Genomic DNA, 27,684 nt, shown 5'->3' with positions numbered 1-27,684 from the left:
GGTTGTTTCCAATCCCCCACTTCTGGGCTAAGATAATGGTGGGTGTGCTGCTCCTACAGGCTCCACCAGGAACCATCTCTCCCTATTGTCACACATTCACTGGTTGGTTCCTTCTCAGAAACGCGGCATTTAACAAGCTACTTAAGGAGTCCAGCCCTCCCAGGGATGGGTACCTGGCTTTGTTAACTTCAGAATGATTGCATTTCCTCACCACTTCCTCTTCTCTGAAACGCCTCTGCAGTCACTTGGCAGAGGATGGAGGAGCAGAAGAGGGAGATGCTGTCTGAAAGGTTCTCTCACCACGATCACAGTTAGATGACATGTCTTAAATTGTGCTTGTGTTATTACACACTTGGAGTCCCTGTATTCTCTGACACAGTGCTGTGTCATGGTGCATGATATCAGCCGTGCATGCTGCTTGGCTTTGTGTTCAGGTTGCTTAAGGGATACCCAGCTCGCTCTTCCTCAAATATTGGTTGTACTCCACCAAACACATGGGAAGCGTGGGAACAGACTGCCAGTAAAGGCTGGGTCACCTGTCTAGCCTCAGTCTTCCTCTGCTTCTTCCAAATGAGCATCCAGACCAGTGGATGTTTCCTGAGCTTTGAGGAGGTTGCCTGTGAATATCAAGCAGCTCTCCTGGGCTCCTGTGTCTTTCAGAGCACCAGCCCCTGGGAACTAACCCACCAGAAATTATTATAGAGTTATTATTCTGCTACTTGCCTCTTTTGCTTCCCATCTCCAGATCCTATGACTTACTTAGGAATAGACCAGGTGAGCCCAATTCTCTCACTATTAGAATCAGCCAGGAAGAAATAACAAATTTATATTATTCAACACGTTTATTTATTTATTTATTTTGACATGTATTAATAAACTGCTCCTCAGAGTATGTTAATACAATTATAACCATTTTATTGTGCTCTTTACTGCAGCATCTTTGGCTTCCCTCACATCTTCAGTTGCCACTTTCTTAATGAAAAGGCAAGTATTTTATTTCTGTTGGTGCTTCTGTCTGCATATGACATAAAATACGTATCCACAAACACTCTACCAAAGTCCACACAGTCATATTCATGTATACAAGCTGAGCATCTGGTACAACTGTTGCTTTGTGAATTCTTGAGGTAGTTGTCCCTCCCTAGAGATCTCCAAAAGCCACCTGGACATGGCCCTGGGCAGCCTGCTCTGGGTGGCCCTGCTTGAGCAGGGGTTGGAGCAGGTGGCCTCCAGCGGGCCCTGCCAACCTCAAATGATCTGTGATTTTGTGGTTCTGTGAATACAAATTCAGAAGTATTCTTCTGTGTCCACGATTGCATCTGTTCTATTTTTGGGCAGTTATCTGGTTGATCTTTGTCATTTGGGCATGCTTTAATATTAGATCCTCTTCCAGTGTCAGGCTTTCCAGGTTTTGTTTTTAAGTATCCTGCTCTGGTACACAGATACAACCTAAAACTTTGAGACAAGACTTAAGGCAAAATAAAGGTTTGTGACTAGACAGAGGGTTGACTGGAGATCACCACAGTCCACAGCAAATAAAGTAAGCATATCATGTGCCTCTGTCCATGTGTAATAGCTGCCTTTTTGTAATCTCAACAGTTTAGGGTGTTACCTTACCTTCTGGAAGTCTATTTAGCTACCGGGTAGAGCCGTGACTCCTACCTCGCGGACAAGTGACTTCATTCCCACCAGGGCTTTACAACCTTCGTAAAATCTTCCTGGATATTAATTGCCTCTTGCAGTGAGAATGGATGGCTCACAGGCTAGCACCAAGCCCAGCACCGCAACACCCTGGGACGGGCACTACAAACCCAAGCAAGGAAGCACGGCACACTTGCACAGCAGCCCTTGCTGGGATTTCCCTGCCTGTCCCCAGGCCAGATAGATGGCTGTGTGGCAACTTGGGCTTGGCGTGGAGAGGGGGCTGTAGAAGATAATTTCAAGCTCTTTTACAAGATAACAGCTGTTTTTTTCTGTTTTCTTTCCAATATACAACAACTGAATATTCTCCTGTTGTTAATATTAGCTTTTTCTGCTTGTTTCATACAAAAATGTTCATTTTATTTTATTTTATTTTATTCTTACAAAAGTGTTCCCAATGTTGTTATGCACACATCCATCTACTACAAACATTTTCTGATGAGAACCCTGCCAACTAAAATGCTTTAATGCAGAGCTGCCACTGCTTGAAAAATGTTCAAGAAAACTCTTGAACTTTTATGGGAAATTTGTGATTTCACTATACAGTGGAGGAAATGTAATGTTTTACATGTGTCTGGCTTGTCTAGAACTACCTCGTGGGTCTTCAGGTTCTTTTGAAATAGGGTACTGGGACTGAAGCCACAGCTGATCATACCTGAATAAGGCACTTGAAAGGCCCGTGAGTTTATATGAGTGACCGAACAACATTGAGCTAACGTCAGGGAGATCCCAACATTTTTTTTTTAATTCCATTCCAAAGAGCTGGCATTGCTTTTCTCGAGGCTTGATTGCACTATACATAAACTGAAGTTAATAATAATCCCCACTTATCTCACTAGGGTGTTATATGACTAAACTATTGTTTATAAAATTTATAACCCTGTGGCGAATACTTCCACATGATCTTCTGGGGATAGGGCACAGCAAGCCTCTAATGAGGACTGGCAGTCGGGCTCTCCATCAAGATCATACGGATCTGCGGAATATCCCAGTGGCAGAGTGAAAGGTTGAATGTGCGCCAGGTTGCACAGGTTCAGAGGCCCAGAGGCTGACACATCCTTTATGTAACTCCTTTACCACAGCTTTGTTCCCCTCGCATCACACAGATAATGGTATGCCCAGCACCCTCGCTGCCACCTATGCTCACATAGTTACAGCAGAGGCCATGAAATAGCGCACAGCTTGAGTAACCAGCACCCCTCCACCTAACGACATCGCTGTAAGCGGCTTCTGCAGGGGACTATGCCCTACATTTCAGGCCATTACTAGCACAGAAGCAAAGATGCAAAATCATCCCTACAAACAGCTACACGCCTTCAGGTGGCTGACACACCCAGTGAAGTGGGTGCAGCAGCAGTGACACACACCTATGGAAAAGGTTGGATTTGGTAGTTAGCAAGGTGCTGCAGATCTGACTATACATGTTGGTGTCGTTTCAACACCGTGCCCTCAAAACATCAGCTGATAGTTTGGCATTGCCACTCTCCGGCATGTACACATATGAATCCCTCATTGCAAAAGCGTGCTTGCCACACCTCACAAATGATAGATGCTGTGACAGATATCACTGCAGATAAAAATCTTAGCTGTGTAAAAGTATGAGAAACCATGTATGAAAAGTATCAGTAGGGTGAATAGGAGATGGTACGCATACAGGTTTTTATCATCCTTGTGCCCGTGGAACACTTACTTTTAAAAGGAAGCTGAAATGCAGATAAAGCTATGAACTTGCACCTGCCAAGTATACAGCAAATCTGATACACTGTGCATTACACATTAGCTTTGGTTAGGGTGAAATCTCCCACAAAGGAAATCATTATAAATAAATCTTTCAGAATGGGAAACACTGGGCTCTTGGCTCCTTTTCGGGACCAGTAGGAACAGCAGCAGCTGGTGTTGAATGCAGCTCAGCACTGCGGGCCGATACTTCTGCTCACTGACCAGACTTGCAGAAAACAGGGTTAGCTCTACAATTTAAAACCTGTAAACATGATGATCTGGAATTGAGCTGTAGCTATGTTTACTTGGGGACACAACCTGATGTAACTTGGGAGGAAGCTGTCTACTGCTTCCCTGGTTTCCTCCTCTCTGTGCAGAAAGGTGGAGAAGAAATGTCCATATGTAAATAAAATCCTCTGGAAACAAAAGTTGTATTTACATCACTAGGAATTCCCTCTGTTGGATCTGGCCCTTCAGTATTTAAGCCATGATATTAAATATATTTAAATTCTGAGTTTAGATAGAGCCCCAGCAAAAATGGTTGAGGTTTAAAACTTGCAGTTGGTACGGACTGGAAATAAAATGCAACACTGCTGCAGGTATATTCAAGTTAGGTCAAACCTAGTGGGAACTTACATTAAAGGTTCATTTTGGCCACAGTCCTCACTGAGGACTGACATCTCTGGATACTTTCTGATACTTCGCTCCAAAATACTTGTTTTGGAAAAATCTGTTTTGATGCAGTAAAATGTATGGGAGGACAGATGGCATCTAGCAAACTGTTCAGAAGACAAAGAGCTGGATCTGTTTCAGGTCCTACTGAAGACTCTCTGTGTCAAAGCTATGTAATCCCTTAGTTACCCCACCTCAAATTACAGATGTAACAATACGTTACGTAATAAAAAAAATTAATTAGTGCTGAAAGACACATTGTTGGTATTAATGCTTTTTAAAAAAAATTGTGGTTGTTTGAAAACAGCCTCTTTTAAGGTTGTATAGCATAAAAGTGCATTAAACCAGCCTCTGCACTGAAGCAGGTAGCAGTTGTACTATTGCATATGCACATACTTAAGCCTGTACTTGTTGATTCAAAGATCAGACAAGCTTTTTTGGCACAACTAGCCATCTTCATAATGCGTATCAGCTAGAAAGCTTTGATGCAAGGACCATACAAATTTGATGGGCTATGTAAAGAAATTTCATATGCTACAAACTAATTTGCTGATTTATTTCAGCATTTTCCCTCTTAAAGCATTTATGAAATCAAAGGAAAAATATAGTTCAGTATCTAAAGTATTTAAAACGCATACATTTTCTAAAATTAAGGTCTTCTGAACAATTTTAATTTGGTCATGCTTAACACATACAATATCTTGTACCTCTTCTTTATTAATAAGTGAATTGGTTGTCTCTTACCACATGGCCTAATACGTAGATCTATCAAAATCGATTCAAATCCTCTAATGGCTTCCCCACCAGGAAAGTTCTTGGTTGTCATAATGCTCTTTGTAGGTGAGCAAAGTTCCTTTACTCCTATATATATCTTTTGATGAGCTGTCCGGAGGAGATCACTAGTGGCAATATACAAAGCTCCAGCTGCTTTCTCCCTAATACACCTCACAAATGTTATTCCGCATACCCTAAATGTCACTTTCCCCTCACAACAGTCTCATTACTAGCCTGAAGCAAACCCCAAGTGTTTTCAGTAATTGCAGAAGCATTGTCTCATTCATCAAATATTATAGTAGAACACACTTTACTGAAATTCATGAGTAAATGCTTTTCACGTGCATTGCTAACTGCACTGATAACCTGGACTTTGTAACAGAATCCCAGAATGGCTGGGGTTGGCAGGGCCCTCTGGAGGCCACCTGCTCCAGCCCCTGCTCAAGCAGGGACACCCAGAGCAGGCTGCCCAGGACTACATCCAGGTGGCTTCTGAACATCTCCAAGGCAGGAGGCACCACAGGCTCTCTGGGCAACCTGTGCCAGTGCTCCATCATCTGCACAGCACAGAAGTGCTTCCTGATGTCCAGAGGGAACCTCTCGTGTTTCAGGCTGTGCCCACTGCCTCTTTCCCTGGCACTGGGCAACGCTGAAAAGATCCTGGCTCCATCCTCTTTACAGCTTCCCTTCAGGTATGTATGTCCCCCCTGAGCCTCCTCTTCTCCAGGCTGAACAGTCCCAGCTCTCAGCCTCTCCTCACAGCAGAGGTGCTCCAGTCCCTTCATCATCTTCGTGGCCCTTTGCTGGACTGCCTCCAGTCTGTCCATGTTTCTTCCATGGTATTCTCTCATACTGGGGAGCCCAGAACTGGACCCAGCACTGCAGGTCTGGCCTTACCAATGATGAGTAGAGAGTAAGTAGCACCTCCTTTGACCTGCAGGAAATACTTTCCCTAATGCAGCCCAGGATGCCATTAGCTTTCTTTGTGGCAAGGGCACATAGCTGGCTCATGTTCAACTTGGTGTCCACCAGGACTCCCAGGTCCTTTTCTGCAGAGCTGCTTTCCAGCTGGGTGGCCCCCAGCATGAACTGCTGTCTGGGGTTGTTCCTCCTCAGATGTTCTTGGTGTTTCTCCCCAGGGAACATTTATACTGCTATTTATTTTGATCATGAAGAATGAGAAAATGGCTTGAAAGTTCTGAGATGAGATACCACATTGTTTTTTTACAAACAGCTCTGGAAGGAAGACAAATTGTTTGTGTCGTGGGGTATAAGCAAACCTCTAATAGGAGCTGGGAGGAGACCTTCCTTGGGGCTAGATATCCCACAACTTCCTGTTACCTTTTGCACCCTTCCTGAAGCACTCTGGCTCACCCGCTGCCAGCACAAGCACCCTGCAGCACTGGACAAGTGGCCAGAGCTTAGCTGGGATTTCCTGCATTCCTCTGGGGTTACCTGCAACAGGCCTGCCTTTTCTGAGAATAAATTTGCCCATCTGAGATGTCAGGATTTAGGAGCATGTGGATTACCTAGGTTAAAAAGTAGAAGATGTCAGATCTTGGTAATTAATGATATTAAAACGTCATCTTTTTCTGACTACCTTTTTGCAGATTTCCTTGGATGCTTTTGGATGTTTTTACTTTGGATGCCTTCCTCCTTCTCCTCTCTTTAAGTAGAAGACTTGGTTCTCAATTTTCTTAGAGCCAGCACATCCTGCTGGGTGCACAAAGACAGGAAACTAGCTGGGATGTGTTTGGAAGCCCGTAGACCTACACCTAATTTAAAAACCATTTCTGTTTGTTTGCAGGTTGAAAGTTAAATTAATAATAGTTTATCATAAATTTAATCACATTTTTAAGACAATGTCAATTCTTCAAGAACAAGAGAAGTTGCTCTTAGACTGCTCATCTCCTCTCTGTTGTCCATACTCTGCAACTCTGCTGCTCTTTTCAAGGCTTTTCAAGGCTTGATTGCTCTGTAAAGTTATGTATGTACAATCACATTACCAATATAAAGGAATTTATTGAGGTCAAAGAAAAGGTATTTAAACTGAAATAGATGAAACACTAAAATGGATCATATAGATATTTCATATACAATAATTATTATTGGTGTTAACTGTGCAAAAAAGTCTTCCATGGAATAAGTATATAATCATTCTAATAAAGAATTAAGCATATCTATGCTATAGTATAAATAATAATTATTATGAATACGTATTAGTATTGCTTATCTCATTTGGCTTATTTATATTGCTGTTTTATTCCTTTTTGTTCCTTGTTAGGCTGTGGATCTTTATTCTGTGTTAGTGGTGCTCTGCTTATTCCACATCTTGCCTGACATCAGGGATGGTAAGGGACCGTGATCTTTTGTCATGTTCAGTCAAGCCTGTCTGGATTTGGCTAAGACAAATGGCTATACACCAATCGGAAGCGTATAGCTTGTTTTTCTGGTTTCCTTTCAATTTAAGAGATAACATTAACAAAAATCAAAATCCTTGCTTTAGATGATGCCAAACACACACATGAAGTTTCTAACTGCACAATGATACGCTGCAGTGGTTTCACCTGAAGGAGGCACAGGAACCACAGCTAACACTGCGCTGTCTGCCTGCAACTCGGGAAGCAGGTTGGTGTTCACTGTGCCCTACTTGGTGACAAATCCACTGCAGGGCTCTCACCAGACCTTCTGCAATGATCAGCGTCATCAGAACAGAATGCAATCGAAGTCAGTACGATTGATGCAGAGTTTTGATTGACTCTTCCCACATGAGAGAACAAGTACCCATCCATCCATTAGCATATGGCAACCTTGCTTTGGCTCCAACTTTCATGCAGCATTGGGATAAACTGGACAACCCTCTCCATCCAGACCTCCAGAGGATGAGGTGGCTCCTCCTTCTTTTCCTGGTGTTGGTGATACCTGCTCCCAAACTGCTGGTACAGCGGCTCTGCTCGCTGTAGAGCAACCAGCAATGGCCAGTGTGCCTCTTGTCTGTAGGGCTGGGATCAGAGCTGCCAAGGCAGTCCAGGAGCCAAGTGGCAAGTGGCTCATCCAGCAGGAGGAGTGCTAGCCATGCTCATGAGGACCAAGTGACAACTAACGCATGGTACCAGTATGCTGGGGGAGGGAGAGGTGCATACATCTCATCTGCTGTATGCCAGAAGGAAAGGTCGCGACATGGGCAGACAGGCTCCCCTCCTGTCCCTCAGTGAGGAAACCATCCCCAAATGTGTATTTCAGCTATCCACACTATGTGGATCATAGGGGAGAAAGAAGCAAGCTAGGAGGAGGAGAAAAGAAGCAAAGGGTGTCAGGAACAGCTGGCACACCCACATCAGGCAGAGGGCTTGTTTGGGTTGATCCTGATGAAGCAGGATTTCACCCACAGCACATGCAGCCTCACCTATTGCTGCCTTTGCCATGGAGGCTCCTTCTCCTGCAGCCTTCAGCGACAGCCTGGGTGGGGAAACCCCTCTGTGCCATGAAATTACCATAAAAACTCTTGAGGTGATGGAGGAGGGCATGCAGGTGCGAGATACACGTTATTGGTGGATGGAGAAGAGTGGGTGCACTGCTGGTCAGGGAAAGACTGCCAGCAGCGGGAGAGGAAGGCAGAGAGGTCTGCTTTTATCAGTGCTGGGAGGGGAGGCAGCGGAAGATGAGGTTCCTTGGGGAAGACAGCCGAAGGGCTGCCGCCTCAGTATAAACGACCTGAGGTGAAGCGAATACGTGAGTGCCTCAGCCCGTCTGTGGGCACCGTGCGACAAGGGAAAGCCACGAGAGAGAAAATAAAAGGAGACTGAATATTTATTCCCCATTATGTTATTTTTTTTTTATTATTTATATGGTAAAATAAAAGGCAAAAGGAGGAATTCGGGCGCTTCTTCTCGACCCGTACACAGCCTGCACCTGCTCCCGTCAGCGGGAGGCCGCCGCTGCCGGCCCCGCGCCTGCGCCCGCGCGCCGCGAGCCCCCCCCGCCCGCCGCCCGCCTCCTCGCCCTCCTCCCTGCCCGCGGGGCGCGGGAGCCGCTGACGGTAGCGAGGCGGAGTCTGGAGGGAAGATACCGAGAGATAGAGATTTAAATCACATCCCCGGCTCTACAAGGGCAGCGGCCGCAGCAGCCCCGGCGCAAAGCCACGGACGCACGCAACCGAGAGAGGTTCTGCCGGCTCCGCTGCTCGCCATGGGTGCCGCCGCCGCCGAGCCCCCCCGCGCCGCCGGCCTGGTGTCCAGCGTGCTGAACGACACGCTCGAGTTCTACCGCTGGACCTGGAGCATCCGAGGTAACGCCACCGGGCGGCCCCGGGCACCGGCCGCCCCCCCGAGCCCCGCCGCCATCACCGTGCCCGGCGCCCCCCGGCCGCGGGGGCAGTGGTGCCGCGCTCAAAATGGCTCCGTTGCCAGGGCGACGCCGGGCGGGCGGGCCGGGGGGGACCCCTCCTCGCTGTGTGGGGGGCACCGGGGGACCCCCGGGGTGCAGGGTGCCGCTTCTCCCCCCTGCACAGCCGTGTTCCCGAAGCGTCACCCGGCTCCCCTCGGTCGCCACAGCCGGTTGGGAGCCGGCTGGTAGGGGCGAGCCGGGCCCTGAGCCCGCTGGCAGCGGCGTGGCGTTTGGCAAATGGTGGAGTTCGGCGAGCTGCGCGAGGAGATGGCTGCTAGCGGCGATGCGGATGGGTTAATGTTAAATATTAAGTGCGCCGGGGCTCGGTCCGATGTCTGCCGATCTCGATACGCTCGGGTTTTGCGCTGACACCCGACACGGAGGATGCTGAAGGAAGAGAAAATGGTCTCGGGATGTGGAGTGGTGTGAGAAGCAGCTGGTGGTGCTGGGACAGCAAATGCGATGGTAATCTGCTGCATTGACCAGTAGCCCTGGAAGTATCGGTGTGTGCCAACAGCTATCCTAGTTGGCCAAATAAAACGAGTGGGGTAGAGCCTCTGCTTTCACAGTCACAGCTGTGAGCAGGCCTGGGCAGCTGACAGAAGAACAATAGCGCATCTCCGGATGTTTCCATCGTTTTCTAGCTGGCTATGCAGTGATGAGGGCTATTTCGTTTAAACCTAGGCATACGTGGAGCACTCTGGAGTGAATGCAGCTATGGACGTGTCTTGTGGCAGTCTGATAACTGAAAACGTGGGGCCTAGATTCAGGCTGGAAGCTCGCTACTGCACCGGCAGTCCTTGCTTTTCCGCCCCCCCTCTGTTCTGCCATCTGTCAGATAAGAAATTAGTCTTATGTTATAGATGGAGAGGCTCACTTTTTTTTCTTTTTTTTTTTTCCATGAAAAGCCTTCCCAGCTATCCTCTGAGTTTTGCTGTATTTTAAAAATTATTAAGCCTACGTGCATCTATCTATCTCCTTCTCAGTGTGCAGCCTGCCGGGCTGTAAGATCAAATGAAAATGCTTGCAGCAGCAGTATGCCGTAATCTGCCAGTGCCTGCTCTCTCTCTTTGCCTCATGTTGCATACAACTGCTTGGAGGTTCCCAGGTAACGCAGGAAAGATGCTGCTCAGCCAGGCAGTAGCAGTTTTTGATGGGTATAGAAATAGATGTCGGTACAAAGTTGACATCCTTATAGATTACTTGCTTTGTCTGAAAAAGATGTCAAGTTTTGTTGTGTTTTCTGAACTTCAAGTGTGTTATTTAAGTTCAGCTACAGACTACATTTGTTGTCAACAAAAACACCCCCCCCCCAAAAAAAAAATCCAAGAAGGAGGGATGAAAAAGGAAATTTATGTAAGGAATGTAAAGATAAGTAACTTACATTTATACTATACACCGAGTGAACTTCTGTTTCGTCTTCCGCTGCTTTGGAGAGCCTTAAGCCAATAGGATGCCATTGTGATGGTATCTATCTAGAATATGCTCAAGTCCTTGCTAATCCTGTGCTAAACTATTGCTCCAAGTTCAGTGGTGTTGCTGTTAATGTAGGGTTCCGCTATGAAGTGCATCAATCACCTTTTGCGTAAGGTGTTGAGAGTTTCAGGTTCCGAATTTCAGTGACTCCCTGCAAGGACAGTTTTGAACAGAGGCTAAGTCACATCATACTCGTGTTACCATTCTTGTTTATGCCCAGCCTTGTGTAGAAACAAGGTCCTCCTGTAGTTCTTTTGGTCAGGTATGGATATATGAAAGGCAATATCCACACAATGTAGTTACAATGTAGCTCCAGATAAGAAAGTGCCATTCTGAGGCAATGCTGCATTACTGTGTAATAAAATCATATTTTAATGCCCAAAGTTTGGCTTCAATACTTGCTCAGGTTGCTGCTTTTCTGCATGTGTCTTCATTCAGAACAAGACATTGTCTCTATTTGTCATCTTTGAGTGAATATATGTTAAAACCATGAATTCGTCACTGTTGTGTGAATTCATGCAATTCACCTTTGTGTCAAGAACAGCAGTGATGTTGCTCAACAGACAACACAAATTATGGCATGCAAGACCATTGCCTAACTTTCAATATCATTAAATAAAAAACTATACCACGCAGCAAAGTTGCTCAACAAATGATGCCATGCAATACCATTACACAATAAATCATACTGAAACACTACTACACAGCAAAATTACACAATAAAATGTGAAGAAATTTTATTCCCACTACTACTCCTACACAAAAACTTCCCATTCATATAAAACAGAAGTTATGTATTCTCCAGTTTTTGCTTCCATTTCTGTTGGATGCCCAGGTTTGTCTTCAGCCCTGTTGTCAATGTGCAGCTGGATTGTCCTGCCAGCAGGTGTTTTCTTCTGTTATCCCAGACTTCCTGTGATGGGACTGCATGCAACTGTGCCAGAGTGTCCCACCCAGTCTTGTGCCACTTTATTTTTATGCATTAAAGGCTTGGTCTTTTCCCCCCTGCTTTATGACATTTAGAAAGCAACCAACCCTTTCTGAGGTCAAAAAGTACCCCAAAAGGCTAGATATTTGATAAGCCTAACTGGATTTTTTTTGAATGATGTCACAACTTTTAATACTAAGCATGCTGTCCAAAGAAGATGCTGTTTGTTTGTTTTTTCTGTGGTCAGGTTTTCAGTCTTGCATTTGGAAACGGTAACGATATTCTTTTTTTCCCCATATATATATTATTAATATATATTTTCAGCCTTAGCAATGCTTAATATGTGTTTTTCCCTGTTAATTTATTTGAAATACTTTTTTTTCCCCTCTCCTCTCCTTCCTTGACTGTCTTTTTAGACCCCCGTCATGAAAGCCTAAAATCCATCGTCACTGTATATTTGCCTGAGAAGGCTGAAGATGGGTTGGGAAGCCATAAACTTCAGAGAGGTCGAAAGGGCAAAAACATGGTTTTGGCAGTTACCAAGAGGCAAAAAGGTGGTTGGGGGAACAATTATTATCAGGAAAGATGATCTAGGAAATTCCATACCATTATAGGTAAGGGCATGGGACCAGCAACGTGTAAAGGATAGGGCAGGGCATCTTCTTCTTTTGGCTCAGCTCGCTGGTTGGGGTTAGACCTGGGCAGGAAGGATTAAGGGTATGATTAGATGAGTGAGCAAATGACTTAGAGGGAGGTTCCAGGCTGAGTCCAAGAGAACTATTAAGGTGAATAACTCAGGACAAAGTCCAGAATGTGGACATCTTCAAAACGTGGGTGAAGAGACCACTGACATTTAGGGAGGGAGAGTAGGAGACTGCCTGAAAGGGGAGATGCGTGAAACCCTTTATCAAGAAGACAGAAGAACTACTGTGAACGGATTGAGCTGAAGAACAGAATTTACAGACTCCGGGCAAGAATGATCGTTCTCGGAGCTCAAAGTTAAAAGGAGGCAGGGCTGGTCCCTGGCCGTGTGGCACTGCTTTGGAACAGCACCTATTTACAGCTGCTGCAGTCAGTAAGATTACGGGCTTTTTCCATCAAGAAGGAGAGGCAGAAGATGCAAACTTTCACTTCAGTGGTTAAATAGTCCTCTAAGTAGTATCTTGTGCAGAAACAATGTCAAGTTGGGTCTGAAGTGCAAGGCAATGAGGATGGGAAATGGGGGAAACTTACAGCTGCTTGCATTAATGATGATCAGGTGGAGCAGCTTCCATGGGAACTCAAATTGCCATAACAGCCTTTGTCAGGAAGATCTTGGGACTACCCCTTTACATTAGGAATGCTAAGGCTTAGTTTCTTTTTTCAGTCCAGGGAACAGAACTGGAAGAAAACACATTTCTTCATCTTCCCTCATTTCTTTTCATTGTGGAGAAACTGAACATGGCCAAAGGATCCTGAATTTTTATACTTGGAGAAAAGTGATTGGTGTGGTTGGCAGACAGTGGGATTATGTTAGCGCAAGCACTGCCTTGTAGCGTTGGAAGATTTGTGCTAAAGCTGGAAGCAAAAGTATCCCAATGAAAATCTTCAGAAGCCGAAGATGGAGAGAGAGAATAAAGGGTGAGATGAAGACTCTTGAAGTCTGTTTGTAAAGCAGAATGCACTCTTAAGTTTTTGGAGTGCTGGCTGAGCATCAGACTCAGTGATTTGGGGCAATACTTGATTTGCAGATATGGTTTTCTTTTCAAGGGAATAAATTTTTTTCATTCAATCTGTGAATGTGTAAAAGGTAAGGATTAGACAGGAAGACCCACACCAGAAACTGGAGAGGCTGGTGTAATTGGGTTTGGCTGTCTTGTGGCAGAAGCAGCACTTGGAGAAATTGATTGCAGAAGTAAAGAATGTTAAGGCTAGAACATGTGAGTATACTGCCAACCAAACCAAGGAATAGGAGCATCCCGATTTGCTTAGCGTATTTCATTAAGCATCCTACTTCCCTGCCTCTCATAGGAGGGACTTTCTTGGTGTAGAAAAAACAGCTATTGGTATCAAAGATAATTTGCTGGGTGTTTGAAGGAAGTTCTATCAACGTTTCATCATCAGAAGATATCAGATTGCAGAACTCAAAAGACAGCTAATGGAAATGTATTTCAGGAAAGTGCATTCCTGAGTGGAAGTCTCTGTTTAGAGATCTTGGATCACCAAGCTTCAAGAGCTGGAGCCTGAGGACATAGCCAGAAGCAAAGCTGACACTGTGAAAGCCACAGCAAAGCTGAGGTGCAGGTGACAGACATCCCTTTCCTAAACGAGGAAGGAAGAGTTGTAGGTAACCTGCAACTCTCAGCTCCAGCAAAGGGGTGAAACAAGAAAAAAGCCTTCAGCACCAGCAAGAGTGATACAAACTTCTGTTTGAACATTCATTAGCATATTCTTGAAGCAAACAGAAAGGCAAGGACAAAATGGAAAAAGGCAGGGATGATCCATATCGTGAAAACTGGGTAGGAGAAGATCCATTTCATGTGTAGATATCATGTCTCGAATCTCTAAAGGAAGTAGATGTTAATGGATACTGTTAAAGGAGTTTCCTTGAAAAAGGTTGGGGAAACTGCTTTCTACATAATTTAAACCAAGCGATTGCATAACTGGAAGCAACCCTGCAGCTGATCCAAATGACTGGTATATTTAAAATTGCAGCACACCTAAGTACTGTTTGGAGTTCTTGGCAGATCACATTACCCAGCTGAAGCTACGTGCCATTAGTGAGGAGGCAAATCAGCAGGTGGTCTAGGAGCCCATACTGCAACAGGAGGGGAAAAACTCTTGAGCAGTTGCAATATCTGTGGCATGAGTACAGCCATTCATCAACGGGTAACTCAACTGGTCGAGCCTGGTAATCAAACTGTTGTTTGCAGGTGGCTGTCTCTAGCTGGAGAAACTCGAGCAGGAGTCAATCGTGGCAGTTGTTCGTGGGTTTATGCTGTGCTCAGGGCTGAAGGGATGTATCAGGGGTATGGGTTAAGCTGTGGCAGTCCAGAAGAGGTTGTACTGAATGCAGATAAACTGTCCTGTGTAACCACAAAAGGCTGGCAAAGGAAACTTAAGGACAACCAGTAGAGGAAGAGGTGGGAAATGTGGTTTGTAAGATTCCTTTTAAGGGCTTGTAGACTAGAGCCATGAGACCATGGGTGAGGCAAGGCCTCCACTTTTTGCCAGTCCAGGCATGTTTTTGGAGGTTTACTAGATTCACATGGAAAGGATTAAGGAAGCACTTAGATGAAGGTGGATGACTGAAAAGGCTGCAAGCAGGCATGAGAAAACTTTGGCAAGCAACTTGCTAGGATGCAAGAATAAGGGGGGAAAGGTTGTGTGTGTGCTGAAGAGCTTTTGGGCTGGGTAAGGGGGTTAAATGTGAGTGGTATGAGAAAAGGGGGCTAAATAACAGTTCATTTAGCTAAAAGGAACTGGCTATAGAAAAAATCAGAGGCGTGATTTTTAAAGGGGTCTTGGTGTGTGCAGAGTGTAGCCTGGAGCGCCGAATTTGGGACAGTGTGCTTGCAAGGGCTCTACAGCAAGCCAGGGCTTTGGGCTGTATTTTAAATCAAAAGTCGAATGCTACCACAGCACTTCATAAGGACTTGCTTCTGCTTTGTGTGTGAGGCTGGCTGACTTCTTTAGGAAGATGTGGGTGAGGGGTACATAGTTTCTGGATCTGTAGGTGTGAACCACAGGTACAACTGGTGCTCGACTTTGTCAAGACTGGAGTTCTTCTGAGCATAGGCCTTCGAGGTCATGTGGCATTTTAAGGATGTAAATGAAGGCAGGTGTGGAAGTTCAGGCCTGCTGAGGGCTTGCGGCAGCCCTGTGGGGTTTTGAGGACTGCAGCCAGGGCAGCAGGTAAAGCAATAAGCGTCTGCAGGGCAAGCCCAGAGGTAGACTGAGTGCACCATGTGCTTCATATTAGCTCCTGTTTAGTGTGCTTGGATTTCAAGATAAATGTGAGGTAGTTTACCTTCCTTTTATGGAAGGCGAGGGGGATTAAGCTGCCTCAATTCGGCTTGCGTTTGTTGCAAGATAACGGTATGCCTGGGGCATTAACTGCTCCTGGTTTTGTCAGATTAACTCACTTGTGGGCCTACCACTCAGCTCCTTTCTCCATGTACTTGCCTTCAGTGGCTGGATCCTTAACTCCTGCCCCGGAGAGTTCTGTGCTTTGTGGCGTTGTCTGCTTGTGCCGTGAGACTCTTACTGGTTCCTCTCCATCCATCCACCTCCCACACGCACTTCTCCATGTCAGCATCCCCTTGTGTTCTGACGACTTGGTTTATTTCCATCTCATGTTCCTTTTCCTCTCACCTCTTTCTGCAGTCACTCAAAAGTCTTTTACTCTCTCTTGTATATATTTCGCTTCAGATGTCGTGATTGACCATGGTATTTTCTTATCTTTTTTTTTTTTTCCACATGACAAAACCATTTGCCTCTGCTAGTTTTAGCAAATATGGGAGATTGCTCTATTACTTTCTAAATGCTCATAGAATAATGCTGGAAGAGGGTGCTTATAGCCTGTTCCTTTCACCTGTCAGTTGAGCCAGTAAGTCTTATTCCTTTACACACAATTTGATGTCCTTCTATTCCTGTATTAGTATTGTAATACCTTCTTTTTAAATGGTTTAAGATACCACTCTAGAGGGGAGAAAAAAAAAGGAAATACAGGTACGAAGTTGAATAGCTGGGCTGCAAACAGGAGGCTGCATAACCGTATTTCCTGGGTTTGCATTCTGCATTTAGTAGTTTACTGGAACAGATGTGTTCAATAGAAATACTTACATGTAGAGTGCCCCAAAGTGCTTTGCTACCAAGTCCAGATTTTCTTTTACTTTGTCTAATCACAGTATGTCATTTATGAGTTTTCGACCAAGAGTGAGAAACTATTTCAGAAACCATTAGGGAAGCTTAGGTTTGGGGGCCGTATGCTGCCATGAAAGGTAACACGACTGTAGAAGCAGAGGCTTAGTTGCGGCGGTTGTTTGGATATGGCGTTATCTAGCAGCCAAGTTGATTTTGTTCCTGGTATTTTTGGTGCAAGATTCAGATGTTTGTGATTGTTCTGGCCATCTTTGGATATGAGAGCACTTCTTTGTTCCGTTTGTGTTTTGAAAAACAACATCTGAAGGCTTTTTTTCCTAGATTTGCCATTCTTGCTGATACCAAAGGCATGTTGAGGAAGCAAATTCTAAATGGTTTGCAGTGTTATTTTTCTTGGAGGCTGATGTACTTTTCTTAGCCTAACAGAAGACCTAATGTACCTTGCTACTGTAAACTTTGCTTCTGCCCCTCAACTTGGAAGATAAGAGCTATTACATTTCAATAACTCCTCTTGTAGGTTTATTCAAAACAAGCTTTTGACCATCCTGCTGTAAAACAAAGTTGGTGAGCAGCATCCTCATGGTGGTGCAAACGGGGAAAAAAAAGCAAGGAGTTTATCAGAGGGATTTATGTGCAGCTCATTTCAAATGTTTTCTGGTATCTTTCTGGTATTATTTTTTAGGTAGATTTAGTTTGCCATTGTTGATTTTTTGTACCTGTCCGGTCACTGCATCTAGGTGTCTCTAAATATTCATCTGCAGTCCCAAATCATTCTGTATTTTGAGAACAATGTCACTGGTTGTTTACACCCGCTGTGTAGTTAAGCACTGGTATCCTTCTGCTGTGTTAGCACCTTAGCAAGGTATTTCAGTGCTGCGCTCCATGTCCTCTGAGTGTGTAACATCTCTCTACAGTGGATAAGGCCTTGCAGAGATTTTAATAAACGGCTATTAATAATCCTTTACATTTCACGAGGATGCTAGCTTCTAGCTGAGGGAATTTGATAAAAATCTGTGTGTGGATAAAACCAATTCTGTGATCGTCCCCTTTGGCATTAAAAGCCCTGAATCGTACTAGAAGGGCCAGTACTCTAATTTGTTGTTGTGACGTTGAACCTGCATGTGTCTTGTGTTTGTATTGCTGCTTAGTATTACTCCTAAAGGTATACTCGTGGTACCAAAAGACACCATTTTCTTGTGAATGAATGACATCTTCAGTCTGAGCTCTTCAGAAATACAGTCCTGGCTAAGACTTCAAGCTTGTGTAGAAGCTTCAATGAAGGAAAACTTCTCCAAGTGTGTTTTACACAGCACATTTATTTCCGTAGGAATATGGAGACATTGTGTGTTTTTTTGTTGTTTTTTTTTCTTTCTCTTTGCATCTGTTCGCTCTGTAACTTGTAACCTTTAAGAAAAGGCATGCAGGTATCTCTCTGTTGGGCACCCATCTGGCTTTTGTGATGTTTGGAAAAGTCAGATTTGATAAACAAAAGAATACACCATGCCTTGAGGTCATAATCTTGCACATCTTGTGTAAGCTTCAGCAAGGTTTGTGTTTCTATTATTCCTTGAAGCAGAGTGTTTGCGCTGTCCCCACAAATAATCGTAATCAGCAGAGGAGGTAAGTCAAAAGTAGTTTGAACAAGGCAGTCTCTTAGAGTTGAAAATCCTGGGAGTTGATAGTAAATTGATATTTCTGAGCTTGATTTCATTACTATCCTTGTCTTGAGACAAGTGTATCCTGTAATTGCTGTGTATAGACTTGAAAGATAATATGATATTAGTGGCTGAATTATGGGAGTCCCAAGAAGGCTGAAATGCTTGTTACAATGCACCTGACCTTTTAACAACAAATTGGGATTAGGCATCCGTGTTACTTTAATGGGAGTTTATGAAATACACGCATATTACACAGCTGTTTAATAGCTGCAGGAGACGTTCTTCATAACTGTGTGGTATTTTGATTTTATGTTAGGTTCCCATGTTGCTGTATATAGCTTTATGTAAGGCTAAATAGTCAATTACAAAGCCACGAAAGTAAAGGCAAAGCCACAGCTGGTTGTAGGCAGTACCTGTCAGTCCTGTCTGTAGCCCTTCTGGTTTGGGGCAGGCACCTCTCGTTTCTGGATGGGCCAGGATTTGTACAGCTTTGTCTGCAAACTTTTTTTTTTTTTTTTTGGGGGGGGGTTGTCTTTGTTTTGTTTCAGAGTAAGTGCTTTCCTTATTTGTTGTGTGTGAGAATTTCATTTAATTATTATTATTCTTACATCTTAACAACTATTAAACTTAACTTAAACTTAACAAGCTGTGAAACAACAAACTAAAACAGTAACACTGCCATAAAATTTTGATGCATCTTGTTCTCAGCCCGAACAAATTAGTCTGTTCTTGGCTGGTTAAAGCTTGAGTATAGACAAAATACTCGACTCAAATATTCCTGTTCTTTCTCAAAGATCAAAGTGAATACAACAATTTCGTACTGTTCTGCGCTAAAAAGCGACTTAAATCAGGTTCTGCTGCCTTGTTGGAACCGTGGTCCGTACAGCATCGTGCACGTGTGATCCGTAGCTTTGCCAGTAGCCATAGTACTGAATTCTTCTGAGAGGGATAGCGGCAGGCACTTGGCTGGTGCAGGCTGTAGTTTCCTCTGTCAAACAGGTGCAAGGCTTAAATGTTTGGAGGCGATCCGGAGATGAGCCACGAAAATGATTAAAGGAGTGCAAGATACACCTTCAAGTGAACAAAAAAAGTGAGTGACAGCTGCTTATAAGTACCCACATGAGGGGGAGAGGGGGGGAATGATAAAAGATGAGTCATCAGCCTACCAGAGAAAAGTGTGATTAATTGGCTGCTCAACGTTTAATTCCAATGTCTTTGGACTTAGGGAGCAAATTTATGCAGTGGGTGTAATTAACATTTTACAGTATAAGTGTCCTGCTGGATTTGCTGCTTCTGGAAATACTGGGTAGTCAAGTGAGAAACTCTTCTGAGAAAGATAACTTGGCTAAAACACAAGTGAGTTAAGGGAGGGTTATTGGCCTCTGTTCTGTAGGTTAGACTAGGTTGCTGTGTTAAGTACAGGTATCTCTGATGCTGCTAGCCTCCTTAGAAATACTGTAGTGGCCCCAAAATTGCCGTGACATCACCAAGTACGATGGGTGAGATAAGGGATAAAAGGTTGCGAACTAAGCACGGACTGGACACTCCTTGTGTCCCAGTCCTTCTGCTTTCCTGCACTGTCCCTCCTCAGAGCCCATACAGACTCTTTGCTGATTCAGACAGGCTACAGGAGTACTGTTCGGGCACTGGCTTCAAGTCCTTTTATTTGGATTTCCCATAAAGAGGGTTGAGACTAGAGTGCAATGCGTGCAATGAATAATCAGTATTAAAACAGACAAGTTAATTCAAGCCCTGGAGAACTTTTAAAAGAATAATTCATTTCAAGCTACACAGATGCTCTATTAAAGTTGTAATAAATTAAGATATGACTTTTAGTTCTGTTGGTATTAGATTCACTTCTCATTTTGACTCTGCAGGGGTACTTCTCTGAGAGCCTGCAGCCCCAGGTTGTGCAGCCCGGGTAGCTAGCTGTGTGCCATTTTAAAGCTTACATCTACAGCTTCGGCTGTTCCATGTATCGTATCACAGAATTGTTAAGATTGGAAAAGACCTGCAAGATTGTATTTGTATGCTCTGAGGCTTTGGTTTGTGGCAGACTGAGGTGTGTGGGTTTGGTTTTGTTGTTTTTTTTTCTTCCTCCTCCTTTTGGAATCTCTGCAGCCAGTAACAGTGAATGTACTGCTAAGTGATTCAGACACCTTACTCCATTTAATTTAAAAGCTTAGGGTCGGACCATGTAGATGCTCATTTGAGTTTCAACTGAACTAGTCTTGCCGTGCTGTAGAGCCGCAGTGAGTTCCATTCGCTTGTAATTATTTTTGGGACTGAGCCAGGATGTGTAGCACATTGCAAAAAGAAAAATAAACTGTATAGAAATATTAACTGCTAAGCCAGAAAGAAAAAAATGGGGGAGAACACTAAATACTGTAAAGAATACAAAAGCTTTGTAAATGTTCTGTTACAAGATGCACGGAGTTGTTCCTTGCATGTTTTCTTACATATGCATGTCTTCGTTTTGTAATACCTCAACTGTAGTGCTCCTGGAGCTAACAAGATAAGTGAAATAGTTAGATGAATAAAATGGTGTAGTTTGTAGACAATAATTAGATCTACTGGTTTGCCTTCCTTATGCTGCAGATCTTAATTTCACTTCTTTTAGGAATCTCTCTTAAAGTTGTTATTGGACTTCGGGAGGGCTTCTTGTTTAAAAATAACAGCGTGATCTGCAGAGAACGCTCACTGCTAAGAACCACTTTTAAACGTCAACCGTCACTTCTGCAGTGGTCCTTAGAAATGTAATTGACAGATGGGTGTGCTGGATTGGCACTCTAAGTGTCTTTGCGCTGAAGAATAGTTATCAATAGCTATTAATAACTTGAAAGGCTCTCCAGATAAATTAGTGAGTAGCGACCTTATAGCTAATGAGTATGTGTGTTGTTTAAGCTAAAAACTTGCATGGATTATTATTTTTGTAAATCAAATGTGAATGCATGGAATTTCAAAGTTGTGTATTTCAATTAATTCTTTGAAAGCTAATATTAACATACAGAGAGAGTCATCATTGCACCAGTTCAGGATTTTGTACCGATGAATGTCTGATGCATTTTTTTTGCTATATTTTTAAAACTTGTACTGCTTGATAAAAGGAAAAAAAAATTGTAGGCTCTGTAATAAACAGAATGTACCATCTGAAACTTCCTGTTCTATTGGCAAGGAAATGCTGAATCATGTATAACAGAGCATTTGCATATAAAAACACTTAGTGAGTTTCAAAGACTTTTTTAATGATTTTTCATTCTAGAGCGTATCAGTGCAGTCTTACATATTGAAGAGCATCATCTTTGTGTCTTCCATATTTTATAGAGCTTCATTGTATTCTCTGTAGAACGTTACCAAGGATATCAGTCCTTTTTACTGGTTCTACTCTTGCCCTTGCACCGGAGGACGAAACTGGAGCACTTCCTGTAATATTCCCCATTAATTGCCCCCACATATAAAAAAATAAATCCTGCAAGATTAGGTGCCTCAGGGCAATTTCAATTTATATGTTCTTCTGCTTCTTGTCTCAGCTTTGCAGAGTGAGACTCTAAAATGTAGATAGGCAAAAATGACAGGCAGATCTTGTGTATGCAGAGGTTTCATGTTCTTGCCTTACATAACGTGTTCCTGCTGGGACTCTGTCACTAAAAGACACCTTAAATTACTTTGAATTCACTTTACAATTGGGTGGCTGCTTTATATGTTTGGTCCAAAACTAGTACCACCTTACAAGAAAGCACTGTACTACAGGCTGTGCCATGACAACAATCATTTTTGTGATCGAATTAGAATCTGGGTCTTAGGATTTGAAAGACAAACGCATTAATCCCCTGAAAGATTCAGTCACTCTGTCAATTCTAATCAGGTGAAGGCATTGGTTGTTTTGCTTCAAAGCAGTTGGAGGGATTCTTTTAATTCAGGGAGATGGCCTTTTTATTCGTGCTTTTTTTTTTTTTTTTTAGATAATAATGCACTGATGGTATATAAAATAATGCAGGATTTAATACACTTATGTCTCCTTAAGCTATCGCAGTTCTCGTGTCATTTGCAGAAATCATTTGTGGCCATCAGCACCAGTGAATAATAGTACACAAAAATTCCACTGTTTTTGTGAAAACAAGTGTTGTTTTTTTAGTTATTCTTTTCAGTGGCTTGGAAGGCTTGTCACTTAAATGGTTGCCTTAATTTGTCTTGGTTTGAAAGAGTTTATCTCGCTTACCTGAAAAGAAAATTGGAACAAGGGTGCACGTGTAACCGTGTGTTTTCTGCGTGGAACAGCAGGCTACCCAGTAACTGAAATTCACTCATTTTTGTAATACCCTCTGTGCAAAGGAATGATGTACCGAGCTGATCTAAAACTTAGCAAGCTACTTTGTATTGTCCAGGCAGGATCTTACAATAAAGGATTTTTTTGGAGTTGTTTTCCCAAATCTAGCAGACCTCTGGGATGAATACTTCCACGTTTTCTGATTTCACAGTATCAGTGAAGGTAATCAGATACAAGGGTTGCCCTAAATGCCATAAAATAAATGTGATGCTTCTGTTTCGATTGATCAGGTTACACTCCAGAACCGAATTCCGAGGGAATGCTCAAGCCTACGTAGTCATACAGGTGTTTTATGTTCAAAGTGTTATAGTTATCCTTATTAGTTATTATAGTCACCAAAATGCCAGTCATGTGGATTCTCTGGGCAGTGAGGTGTGCAGTCTGCATCAGTAAGCTGTGCTTTTCATGCAGATACATGGAGAAGGCTAGTGTCCTGATTGGTAGTGGGTCATGGACCAGAAAACCCTGTGAGAGGGAAGGGAACAGGCTGAAACTATGATACAGGTACAGAAGTGCAGTGTCAGCTGTTTCTGATGTTGAAGAGATAATTAAATATTTCTTCTGCATTCTCCAGGAAAATAGGTGAAATAACTGTTGACAGTTCTGATGAAGCACCAGAAGAAGATCCACTTGCAAGAGAGCTTTCATTTAAAAAAAAAAAAAAAAAAAAGAAAAAGTTTTCCCTTCTCTGTCCTTTCACCTATAAGTGAAATCTTTGTCTCCTGACACACAAAGACATCTGAAATAGGTCACGCTTTCCTGTTTCAGCGGTGGGTGGTAGTGTTCATCTCCTGGGTAGAATTTAAATCTCCTTCCAGTTTCCTGTCTCTAGTATTGTTGCTTAGCAGCCAGGATCCCACGAAGCACTGGGCTAGAAAACAGAAGCCAGGTTCATGGATGTGTCCCTGCCTTTTTATATTGCTTATGCAGTGCAAAGAGGCCAGGAAGCAACCGGGCCTCTTGCTTTCCTTGCCCTTAACACTTTGTGCACTGCAGTGTCTGAAATGAGATGCAGGTTTGATTAAAGCATGTCATACCTTGGCTTTTCCCAGAGCTGCCTCTTAATTAAGAAGTGACGCCTTTGTTCTTGCTTGGCAGAGATGAATCTCTGCCCACTATTTTACACCGAGTGGAAGACAAGGATCTCTTCCTTTGGGTTTTGTCTTTTAAGTGGTGTTACCTGTTATTTTAAGTTCAGATTTGTTGAGCGATTGGACAAGCAAGTGGAAACTAAAGCATAAGGGAGCGGGCTGTGTACTAATTGCAGTGCAGCAGTGTGATTTCAATTTCTGTAAGTAGTATTCCATGAGGTCTGGAAAATGGGACAGCTCTTCTGTGTCTCAATACTCGGTGCTATACTGTACAGCAGTTCTCATGTTCTATGCACAGTACGTTATATTGTAATGGAAGTATCTGTCTCAGGGACTTGTTGAAGAGTAAAAGGCGACTTTGCTCATTTCCTTCAGTTCTGTTTCACTGCCTGCGTTTCCACAGCCAGGTTTCCACACATGAAGAGGACACTGCCTCTCTCTTGTTTTTTTCGCTTCTGCTGTTAAGTTATAATGGAAGCAGCTAGACTGTTTTTTTTTTTTCTTTTCCACTTCTTTTTAGGCCTGATGGCATCTTGTTTGCAGGTTAAGTATTGTAAAATCAAGAGGAAGCAGGATGAGTCAGTGTCATGCATGCTGTCTTTCTGTAGAACACAGTATGTGAGATTTATTAGAAATACGGGAGGTCTCACGAAATCTGCACCTAAAATAAGGTTCTAATTCACAATCTTAACAGCAACCAGGGCAATGAGAAAAAGGTAGGGAAGGAGGAATGGCAGTGCTGTTCTGTGCTTACCTCATGCCCCTGCTCCCCGTGGGGTCCCTCCCACGGGATGCCGTCCTGCCCAAACTGAGCCTGCGGGGGCTGCCCACAGGCAGCAGCTCTTCAAGAACTGCTCCCACATGGCTCCGTACCACGGGGTCCATCCCCCAGGAGCAAAGTGCTCCAGCACGGGTCCCCCACGGGCGGCAGCTCCCCCCAGACCCCCTGCTCCTGCGTGGGCTCCTCTCCACGGGCTGCAGCTCCGGCCCGGGGCCTGCTCCTGCGGGGGCTCTCCATGGGCCGCAGCCTCCTCCAGGCCACATCCACCTGCTCCACCGGGGGCTCCTCCACGGGGGGCTGCAGCGTGGAGATCTGCTCCATGTGGGACCCGTGGGCTGCAGGGGGACAGCCTGCTCCACCAGGGGCCTCTCCACAGGCCGCAGGGGAACTGCTGCTGCCTGCCTGGAGCACCTTCTGTCCTCCTGCTGCACTGACCCGGGGTCTGCAGGCTTGCTGGTTACGGAATAGTTGCTTTAATCTCTAGTTATAGCAATAGGTAAAGCCTTCATACCATGGGCAGAATGAAACACTGAGTAAGAAGACATCACTACAGTCTTTTCCATCCTTCCACTGTAGCAGAGCCATCTTCTAATTCTATACGTTGCTGGTTCATCAGGCTCGGAGTGCTTTCTGGTTATAGATGCAGGACCTAATAGAGCAAATTCTGGGCTCTAGAGTACATGTAACTCTAGATCCAATGAGTGACTTGAGAAGACTGTTTTTTAAAAAAAAAAAAAAGACCTGTGTCTCAAGTATAGTAGCGTAGGATACTCTAACTGGAAGCATCCCTCTGAACTGTTTTATCTTGTAGTTCTTCAGTAACATCGCTACTGTTTTGTCTGAAACACATCAGACTGACATGCATCAAATAGCAAAGGTATTTGGCATCATACAGCCTGTATAAAACTATTGAAGACTTTTTAATGCCTAATTTTAAATTAACAAAAGCTTTTAATTTTATCAGTATTTAGCCAAATCTGTTTCTTCCGTTTGCAGTGGTGTTGAATATTTGGTTATGTTGCTGCTGCAGTCTCTGACCATTGCAAGCAAAATGGTTTTTGGGGGTATGACTGGGTTGGGCTGGGTTTGGGCTCACTTGATTCAGTTTTTTTATTGTTTTGGATTGTAGAACTGGACAGTAGAACTTGCTTGACATAGTGAATCTCTCTGTGAGGTAATGCGATTTTTTTTCTTTTAAATTATGTCTCTAACCTTCTTAGAAAGAATGAGCGTGTTGTGTTTTTGTTATGTAGCTGATATGAATAGCTGATGCAGCTTTTCTAGGAGAAAAGAATATTTAACAAATGCAATGCCTAAAATGATGATGAAATTTATTTTGTTCAGACTTTTGACTCCTTCTGTTTGCTTCACCCTCCCCAGACAAGCGTGTTGATGATTGGCCCTTGATGCAGTCTCCATTTCCAACACTGACTATAAGCACTATTTATCTCCTCACTGTTTGGCTGGGCCCCAAATGGATGAAGACAAGAGAGCCCTTCCAGTTACGTTTCCTGTTGGTTGTTTACAACTTTGGAATGGTTCTACTCAACTTCTTCATTTTCAAAGAGGTGTGTATGCACTCTCACAGGAGGGAATTCCTATTACAGTCTGAGTGTCTGTAGATTGCAGGAGGAAAATAATCTTATGTGTTTATGGTGTCTGTTGAAGAAGATTTGGCCCAGATTTTTGAAACTTTATTTGCCTCTGACATGAATATTTCTGTAGTTAGGTATAATGTGTTTGTGAATAAATGTACTGGATGGGTGTATGTAAAGAACTTGTGCACTGTCTAGTCCAGGAGAGTATTTTTTAGTTTTATATTAGTGTAAGTAATAGAGAGACTAACTGAAATCCATAGGGATTTGACATTTATAACTGTTTTTTGTCTGTTCTTTTTAATAATCTTAAAAGGTGTCAGACTTTTATTAGAAGTCCCGATCTCTGTTAGTTTCTTGAATGTGTTGATCACTTTTAAAAACCCAGATGTATATTGTATTGAAGAAAAGCATCTTGTTTGTAAGTTAGATTTTTAGAATAAAAGTAAAATGAATTGTATCTCTATTTAAAAATAAAAGTATTGAGTTTTCTAGCATTTTGTTTGCAGAGTTCTGAATATGTTACTTCTAATAAAGTTCAGTGTTGCTGCATTTCTTCTTTGTTAGATTGTCTGTACAGAAGAAGTGGTTAGTAACAACGCAGTGGAAACTTCTCTTTAGCAGAAGCTAAGTGGGATTACTTAACAGTTTGGAAATCATTATTCCAGGATAGTTGTTCAGAATGTAGCTGATTGTAAGGAGTAGTTTATGTTACTGTGACTTTGCTCACGTGGGTTGAAGGTCTTCTTCCTTGAAGGCCTCAGGTCATGAATTTGCAAGATCCGTTTCCAGGAGTAAGCAAACAGATAACGCAGTTTAAATTACAGCATGGCAAAACTCTTTTCTGGGTGGTCCTGTATTTTGCCAGGAAAGTGGCAATCTTCTGTATATTGACCCTTCCCAGAGCTGTAATAAAATCATTAACTGGTTTCACGCTCTTTTTAAGACATGGTTCAGTAAAACTCATCCTAGCCACCACACCTTAATCATCATTTTCTCTAAGTTGTCTCCTTGCGCTAATCAACTAAGTAATAAAATGCTACAGATAAAACAATTTAATGCCTACACCCAAGGATAATTGTGGAAATGGATAAAATCTTGGCAGATTGAAAACGAAACTCTGAAATGAGTTCTGTGCTGGTTTTGCCATCTCTGTCTTTTTCACTTTCTTTTAAATTTAAATCAGTATGCATTATCCATAAGCTGAATTACACCAGGCTTGGGGTCAGTTTGTGTTCATACCTCTGTTGCATGTCAGATAATACATGCATTTGCATAGCATTTCCAAACTACTGAGTTCTCATTTAAAAAAAAAAAAAATGAATGTGGGTTTGAATGTGTTTCCTGCTGATAGTCTGAAAGCTCCTAATTTTAGGTACAGACAGGTTCTAATTTCCTGGTATCCTATCCAATGGATTTTGAACCAGACTATTGGTATGACACTTGTAATAGAAAGTGACTTGTCTCCTTCTCTTATCGAGACTGATGAAACTGTTCAATTGTTGTCTTTAAGCCAGGGAAATTCTACTTCAGTCTGTATGAGGTTTACAGTACCCGTGTGCCACTGTTGTAATTCCCATGAGTAACATGGTTGGTATGAGTAAAATGATACGCTGTTTGGTTTTTGTGCATGGCTAGAATTTCCAGGTATTGCTGAGAACAGAATTTGGACTTGAAATGCTTTTGATAAGATCCATAGGTCTTGTTTTAAAT

General features: G+C 43.2%; 1 protein-coding gene across 2 annotated transcripts in view; it reads left to right on the top strand.

Moving 5' to 3' along the window:
* Positions 1-8,861: 8,861 nt before the first annotated feature.
* Positions 8,862-27,684, top strand: part of ELOVL4 (ELOVL fatty acid elongase 4) — a 32,877-nt gene continuing 14,054 nt past the window's right edge. The window contains exons 1-2 of one of the 2 annotated variants that reach the window (XM_040554006.1): positions 8,862-9,154; positions 25,757-25,944. In XM_040554006.1, the coding sequence (XP_040409940.1) occupies positions 9,055-9,154; positions 25,757-25,944 (288 nt within the window). In that variant the 5' untranslated portion in view covers positions 8,862-9,054. Of the gene's footprint in view, positions 9,155-9,447; positions 9,546-25,756; positions 25,945-27,684 lie in introns of those variants that run through there. The other variant, XM_040554007.1, reaches the window with a different exon arrangement.

This window comes from Cygnus olor, chromosome 3, assembly GCF_009769625.2.
Source record: "Cygnus olor isolate bCygOlo1 chromosome 3, bCygOlo1.pri.v2, whole genome shotgun sequence".
Taxonomy (NCBI): Eukaryota; Metazoa; Chordata; class Aves; order Anseriformes; family Anatidae; genus Cygnus; species Cygnus olor.
The sequence above is the reverse complement of the archived record's forward strand: the minus strand, read 5'-3'. Positions and strand labels throughout refer to the sequence as shown.